The 8,095-nt window shown below is 43.4% G+C and overlaps 1 protein-coding gene across 1 annotated transcript; it reads left to right on the forward strand.

Annotated features, from left to right (window-relative positions):
- Window positions 1–6: 6 nt before the first annotated feature.
- RAD51AP1 (RAD51 associated protein 1) lies at window positions 7–6,271 on the forward strand. Its single transcript, XM_058805809.1, has 8 exons — window positions 7–79; window positions 2,011–2,060; window positions 2,308–2,434; window positions 3,084–3,193; window positions 3,520–3,594; window positions 4,024–4,176; window positions 4,818–4,964; window positions 5,813–6,271. The coding sequence occupies exons 1-8, from the start codon at window positions 60–62 to the stop codon at window positions 5,938–5,940; spliced, it is 810 nt and encodes a 269-aa protein (XP_058661792.1). The 5' UTR covers window positions 7–59; the 3' UTR covers window positions 5,941–6,271.
- Window positions 6,272–8,095: the final 1,824 nt, after the last annotated feature.

The raw sequence follows: 8,095 nt of genomic DNA on the forward strand, positions 1-8,095 counted from the left end.
CGGCACTTTCGGCGCTGCGCCTGTGGCGAAGGCGCCAAGCGGCGCCGGCGGCGGCGGGGATGGCGCGGCCGGCCAGGAGGTGCGTGTGCCGGGCTGAGGGACCGGGGGCTCGCCCGATCCCCTCGGGGCCTCTGCGGGATTCCAGGGTGGCACCTTTCTCTTCCAGCGGAGCGGTCGGGATCAGTGGCACAGGGTCGTGTTGAAGGCCTGGTATTAGTGATGTCCCCCTCGGTTCTCTCGTAGAATGGTTTGGGTTGGAAGGGACCTTAACAACCATCCAGTTCTAATCCCCCGCCATGGCAGGGACAGCCTCCACTATCCCAGGTTCCTCCAAACCTCATCCAGCCTGGCCTTGGACACTGCCAGGGATGGGGCAGCCACAGCTGCTCTGGGCAACCTGTGCCAGGGCCTCACCAGCTCTCACAGGAAAAAATTTTTCCATGTACCCTATCTAAATCTCCTCTCTGTCAGTGTAAAGCCATTGCCCCTTGTCCTGTCACGCCAGGCCCTTGTCAAGAGTTTCTCTCCATCTTTCTGTGGGCTCCCTTCAGGCACTGCAGGGCCACAGTGAGGTCACCCCAAAGCCTTCTCCTCTCCAGGCTGAACAATCCCAATTCCCTCAGCCTTTCCTCCCAGCAGAGCTGCTCCATCCCTCTGCTCCCCTTGGTGTCCCTGCTCTGGCCTGGCTCCAGCAGCTCCCTGTCCTTGCTGTGCTGGGCCCAGGGCTGGATGCAGCCCTGCAGGGGGGATAGTACTGGGCTCAGAATTGTTTAAATTGCTCATCCATGATTTGGAAGAAGGGTTTGATGTCCCCTCAGCAGTTCACAGAGGACACAAAGCTGAGAGGAGTGGGTGATACCCCAGAGTGCTGTGCAGGCCTTGAGAGGGACCTGGACAGGTTGCAGAGAAGCGTCTAAAATTCAACAAAGGCAACTGCAGGATTCTGCACCTGAGGAGAAACAGCTCCATGCACCAGCACAGGCTGGGGGTGACCTGCTGGCCAGCAGCTCTGCTGAGAAGGACCTGGGGGTCCTGGTGGACAACAGGCTGTCCACGAGCCAGGGGGACAAGAAGGCCAATGGAATCCTGGGGTGCACTGGGAAGAGCAGTGCCAGCAGCTCAGGGAGTGATCCTGCCCCTCTGCCCAGCCCTGGGAGGCAAATCTGCAGTGCTGTGTCCAGTCCTGGGCTCCTCAGCACAGCAGGGACAGGGAGCTCCTGGAGTGGGGCCAGTGGAGCTGCAGAGATGATTCAGGGCCTGGAGCATCTGTGGCAGGGAAAGGCTGAGGGAGCTGGGGCTGTCCAGCCTGGAGAGGAGCCCCAGCTGAGAGGGGCCCTCAGCCCTGGGTGTCCCTGTGTGCAGGGAGGGCTCCGAGCAGGGCCCAGGCTCTGCCCCAGGGCCCAGCAATGGCACCAGAGGAACGGGCAGGGACTGAGCCCAGGAGGTTCCACCTGGGCACGAGGCAGAACTTCTGTCCTGTGCTGAGCAGATTGTCCGGAGAAGGTGTGGAGTATTTTAAAAACATCTACAAGCTATTCCTAATGAACCATTGTGTACAGTTGCATTGGTTGTAGATTTATCTCTGCTCTCTCTGCCCAGGGAACAGCTGGAGCTTTGCCAGGAGAGGGTTTGGGTGGATATCAGGAAAATGTTCTTTCCCCAGAGGGTGCTGGTGGAGCACTGCAACATGGAATGGTCACGGCCCCAAGGCTGCCAGAGCTCCAGGAGTGTTTGGACAGCACTCAGGGATGCACAGGGTAGAACTGCTGGGGTGTCCTGAGCAGGGCCAGGAGCTGGACTGGATGATCCATGTGAGTCCCTTCCAACTCATGGATCATCCATGATTCTGTGATTCTGTTCTCTGAACATGTATTGCTTTTTTTACTTTGTAAAACATGATCTACCCAATAGTGTTAATAGTGTTAAAAAATCAAGATGCTCAGTCAAAAAGGATTGATAACTTTTTTTTTTTTTTTTTTTTTTTTTTTTTTTTTTTTTTTTTGGCCACAGGAACAAGAAAGTTGTTGATTATTCTCAGTTTGGGGATTTGGAAGATGATGGTAAGTGAGATGTTCTTGTACAGCAAGAATTTGAAATTGCCTCTTACATGAAAGCACATGTAAGAGAGAGTCTGTTGAATTTTCATTTTAAATACTCAAGGATAGTGCAGTTATAGTAATGGTGTTCTTTTAAAATAGGATTAATTTCCAGATAAAGTTATCTTGACATATTTTCAGTGTGCAATGAAAATGATGAAATTTAAAAATATAGGAAAACTCATGAGAGCTTGTTGCTGTTTTCCAACAGATGAAGACTTTGCACCTTCAAGCAAAAAGTCCAGAACACAGCTCAAGGAATCAAAGAAGGAGAAAAAAGAGAAGTCAAAAAAGCCCAAAGAAGTGACTCCATCACAGACACAGACACTTACTAAGAGGTAAGAAATGTGGTCAACTCTATGTAAAATTGGATTTTAATAAGAATATTTGGGTTTGGTTTCTTTTCCCTAGAGTTTTAAACAGCTGAGAACAAACAAGTAATACATCACTGTAATAAATATTTTTGCTGTATTAATGCACCTTCAGATAACTCTAAAAATTCTGAGTTTCTTAGGGGCTCCTAAACCAGAGAAATATAAAGACAAATTTGATTTCTTCTAAAAGAACATATTTAAAGGAAGATTCAAAGTCTGTGTCAATGAAAAAGAGAAATCTAATTTTTGTTAGTAGAGTTATGTTTAAATATTACATTTTGATGTGGCATTTCAAACAAAGGCAATCACTTTTTTTTTCTGTAGTAATGCCAGTTAATAGTTCATATATTTATATATATGTATATATATGCACACATACACTGTTTTACAGTCATAATGCTTTAAAGTATAGAGTGCTTTAAAAGTTAGTGTGTATTTTGTCTAAATAATTTTAAAACGTGATATTTGGAACAAAACAAAACATGCTATAAAATGTATTGAAATATGAATCTCTTCACAAGTATCTGAATTTAAAGAGTTCACTGAGCAAAAATAGTTTTATAACACTCATGTAATTGTTTTATTATTTAACATGTTGTCATTCTTTCCCTAGGTTATCCTTGGATGAGAAACTTTATAAAAGAGATTTGGAAGTTGCCTTAGCCTTATCTGTCAAAGAAAAATCTTCATATCCCCACGAAGTGCAAAATTCAGAAGAGCAAGGTTATTTTGTAGTTCCATGCAACACTCTTTATTTATATGCAGTGAATTTGAACATGGGAATTTATTTTACACTGAAATAGATTGAAAATTATATTTTATTTCATGATGTCGTGACAAGAGAGAGTTTCTAGGTATTGTCTGTTTTCTTATGTTCTTGAGATTTTTTTTTCAGTGAGAAGAAGTAACTCTTCTATAAGGTTTTCCTAATATATACTTGGATTAGAGACAGATAAAAACTTCAGCTATTTTAATTTCTTGCTCATTTTACTTTTTATAATGTGTTTTTGTACAGTGTTTGAATTTTTTTCCCCTGGATCTTAAAACAGGTAAAAATATTGAAACAGAAAATACACAGAGGAGACCCCCTTTTTCCAATTGCAGTGTAGACAGTGAACTTTTAGGTAAGTTGTTCTCACACTCTTTTCACAAAAAACATTTAAATACCTTATGTCTTCTTTGTTTCCATTGGTTTATTTTGTTGTTGTTGTTGTTGTTGATGTGGAAAAAAGGGTCTTTATCTTAAATAAAAGTTGAAGGATGTGTCAATTCTTTCATTAAAAATTTGGCCCCAGTCTTAAAATGAGCAAACCTGTGGACTGGTGAAATTTTGGTCTTTGTTTTGTTTGCCTGATTACAGATAAATGTTGATAAATTTGACAATGAGAAAATAAAATGAGAAGCACATGAAAACAGGTGTCAGTGATATGTTTCTGAACAGTATAGCTTCATATCACCAAAATAAATTCTGGGCTCAGATACCAAATTATTGTAGGGGAAGAAAATAAATTTATTGTGAATTTAAGCTGATTGAATCACTTTCTGGTTTGTAGGTCTCAATCGGGTTATGGATGAGGATGCACCTGAGGGTGATGGGAGGCAAAGGACAGCAGCAACCAAAGTTCCAGCACATCACAAGTCACTGGTGGTTGACAGTGATGACAGAGCCCATGATCCTGATGATTCTGACCCAGAGTCTGTACCCAGTAAGTTCTTCTCCACCAAATCCTCTCCTTACATGTGCTTTGGTTGTGATGCATTACATTTAGTTTGGATTTTTAGTGAAATTCATGCTGTTTTGACTGCATTTTTCCTTACTCCCTCCTTACTGAAGCATCATCCCTCATACTCCTGACATCTCATTTGCACTTTCACACTAAATTTACTCACTGGAGCTTATTCACTCCCAGACCAGCAAAATGTCACTGCTTCTCTGCATTTTTATGTCAGGAGAAATTCCTTCTGCCCTCCTTGTCCAGGAAAGTTTCATCTCTTTAAAGATCCTCTGTTCATTTTTGCAGTTGTTTTCTGGAGTTTGTGTCAAAACAGTGATTCTGGGGTAGTATCGGGTGTTGGAGCTTTCACTGTTGGGTTTGTTTAAGCTTATTTTAAAAAGCAGATAGCCTCCCTTCTTTCCTTCCTGTGACTGTCATCTTTTGGAAGAGCAAGCTGCATCCATGTCTGTGTCATTCCCTAACAGGCAAGGTGTCTGTGTTAATATTTACTGCTTCAGGATGGGACAGTCTAGTACCATCCTCATTATTTCTGCTGTGCAGTGGTCTGTCATCTTAAGTGATGATTTCTCTGCTAAAAAGCATCTTTCTAAAGTAATTCTTTTCCATCCCAGCATCACCTATACTTTCTCCTTCCTGGATAATGGAGCACAACTCTGAGCTAAGGCAGAAGGTGATGTCCAGTCCCTTGGAAGCAGCTGGGAGGCCTCTACATGCATCAAGTCCTGTCACAGACAAAAAGCCTAAATGGACACCACCAGGTATGGGTGAGGCTGCAGCTATAGACATGTACATGAGTTGACTTTAGCTTTTGGCAATCTCTCCTAAAAAAAATAAGACAAAAAAAAAGCTATTCCAGGAAAATGCCTGCCCTCTGTATACATTTTATAGAGATTTTCTTTAAAACAAAGAAGAGAGAAAGGAAGAAAAGCTATATCTATGTTTCATTTGCAGCATTATCCTTTACTGCTTTATCTGCATGGGATTTACAAAATGTTTTCCAAACTGTGGATCAGACCTTAATCAAAAGATCCTTTCATGTCCATTTCTCTCTTATTTAGAGCTTTCTTTATTTCTGGCATGTGCTAAATTATTATCTGTTCTAAACAAAGAATATTTTAAAAATACTGGAGTATTTTAGCTGCAGTAATAAAGCAAATGCTTAAAAGCTTTATATTCTCAAGGTGTTTGAGCATGCTACTGCTGACTCCTGATTCTTTGATTTTTCTTCATATTTGCTCTTCTTTTCTGTACATGGTTCTTTCTGTTTGGCTCCTTTCTCTCAAGTCCTCGTTTCCCCATGGAGTTGTGTTCAGTATTTCTCTGGAGTGCCTGAAAATGCCCAGGACACTGGGAGCAGTTGCCCAGTGTTGCTGCGGTGTGTGGCTGGGTAATTAACCTGTGCACCATTCCTGCTGCACTGGCTCCCAGAGGGAGGAATCCCTGGTGAGTGATTTCCATGTGCCTCTGTGGTTTGGACCTTTTTGCACCCTTTTCAGAATGCTTCTTTTGTCCTGCTAGGAAAACAATTAAAAGATAGCAGTCATATGATACTTTTTTCCTCCTTTAAACCTCTAATACCTTCTTTTTGTTTCAAAATCATCTCCAGCTCCCTCAGGAAGCAGTAATGCCTCTGTGAAATGTGTTCCTGTTAAGTCACCTACTCACTGCCTAAGACTTGGCCTCTCCAGACTGGCAAGAGTCAAACCTCTCCATCCCAGTGCTACCAGCAGTTAATGGTCAGTGACAAAGTGCCACACAGAGGAAAAGACTGTGGAAGGGGTTTTGCTGATAAGCACAGGGTGGGCAGCATCCTGGAATCATCCATTTTGGAGGACTCTTATTACAGATGTGTCTCATGTTAAGATGAGTTTTTATTCTGCAAATTGCTAGGCATCTTTTAAGTGCTACTGAATAATAATGTTTAATCAAAATGATATCTGGCCACCAGCTTTTTGATGTATTATATTCAGAGATGTTGGTTTGTGATAATTTTAATTCTTTAGTACCTAAAGTCTTGGCATTAATGTAGTCTAGACAGCACTATGGCAGTATGATGATAGGGAAATGTTTTTTAGAATGTTGTATTTTTAAAAAAAACTAAAATAAAATATTTTATAATGTCTAACTGTATTCCTTGAATGTATTAATTTTGAAGGTCACTTTAAATGTTGGTTGCAGTCTGGCAGATATTTTTGCCTGTGTATGCTCTTACTGGAAGTCAGCAGCATTAGTCAGGCTCAGACAATGAGGAATTTCCTTGGAGCTCCTGGGGTTTCATTGAGGATCATGATACCTTGCTAAGGTAGGGGTTTTGTAAAGCAGTGAAGTGATTGCTACTGATTAATGAAACTGAGCTTTTACTAATCCACAGTGTCAGTAATTTCCTATGTAAGCCTATGGATTACAGTGGATGTTTCCCATGTCCACAAATTCTATTTGAATTCAGTCAAGGACACTTACTCAGATGTTGGGAATTATCTCAAAAGGTTCTGGCAATTACATCCTTACCAACACAGCACCTTAATTCTCTCCTATGTAAAATTGCATTCATGGCAGCAGATCCATTTCTCCATGTATTACTTGTGACTCAGGGAATTGCATTACCAAAGGAATATAATAGAGTCATGGAATGGCTTGAGTTGGAAGGGACCTTAAAGATCATCCAGTTCCAAACCCCACCATGGGCAGGGCCACCTTCCACTATCCCAGGTTGCTCCAAGCCTCATCCAGCCTGGCCTTGGACACTTCCAGGGATGGGCAGCCACAGCTTCTCTGGGCAACCTATGCCAGGGCCTCACCACCCTTGCAGGGAACAATTTTTCCTCAATACCCAATCTAAACCTACCCTGTGTCAGTGTGAAGCCATTCCCCCTTGTCCTGTCACTCCAGGCCCTTGTCCAGAGTCTCTCTCCATCTTTCCTGTGGGCTTCCTTCAGGCACTGCAAGGCCACAGTGAGGTCACCCCAAAGCCTTCTCCTCTCCAGGCTGAACAATCCCAATTCCCTCAGCCTTTCCTCCCAGCAGAGCTGCTCCATCCCTCTGCTCCCCTTGGTGTCCCTGCTCTGGCCTGGCTCCAGCAGCTCCCTGTCCTTGCTGTGCTGGGCCGAGGGCTGGATGCAGCCCTGCAGGGGGGTTCAGCAGAGAGGGGCACAGGGGCAGAATCCCCCCTGCCCTGCTGCCCTGGGGCTCTGGGTGCAGCCCAGCACAGGGGGGCTCTGGGTTGGGGCAGGGCCAGCTCTCACCCACAGCCCCCAGGTCCTTCTGCCAGGGCTGCTCCCTCTGCTCATCCCCAGCCTGGATTGATCCCCAGTACAGCACCAGCACTTGGTCCTGTTTAGCCCCATGAGATTCCCACGGGCCACTTCTGCAGTGTCCAGGTACCTGGGGACCACATCTCATCCTTCAGGTGTAATCCATGCCTTTGCAAAGCCTTCTGCTAATGGTTTCAGTGATTCCTTGCAGATTGCTTGTCTGCTCCTGATGCATTATGAATCAGGTTATTGTAAGGCAAAGATCACCGTTCCAGCTTTCATTATTTCTGAAAAAAACCAGAATTTTGTTTTGATTCAGAACCTCTTAAGTGTGTGACTATTACCTTCTGTAATTAAAAAGATCCAAAACTTTAATTTCCCAGGTCTGTATTGGTTGTTCTCAGATAGTCTGTTAATATGAAAACCTGTATCTTTAAAGTGGTTAAATAATAGAGATATATCTTAATCCTCATTCAGAGACATGGGATTTAATTAGGGAAACAAATCTTTTCCCATTATTTTCCTTATAGAAACAAAATTGCCCAAATGCCATTTCCTGAGATCAAGTGCATCAGGAATTCCATAAACTGCTCTTTAATTTTTAGCAGAGGGATTTGGTGTCATTTGCTCTGAGCAGA

Source organism: Ammospiza caudacuta, chromosome 5 (genome assembly GCF_027887145.1).
Source record: "Ammospiza caudacuta isolate bAmmCau1 chromosome 5, bAmmCau1.pri, whole genome shotgun sequence".
Taxonomy (NCBI): Eukaryota; Metazoa; Chordata; class Aves; order Passeriformes; family Passerellidae; genus Ammospiza; species Ammospiza caudacuta.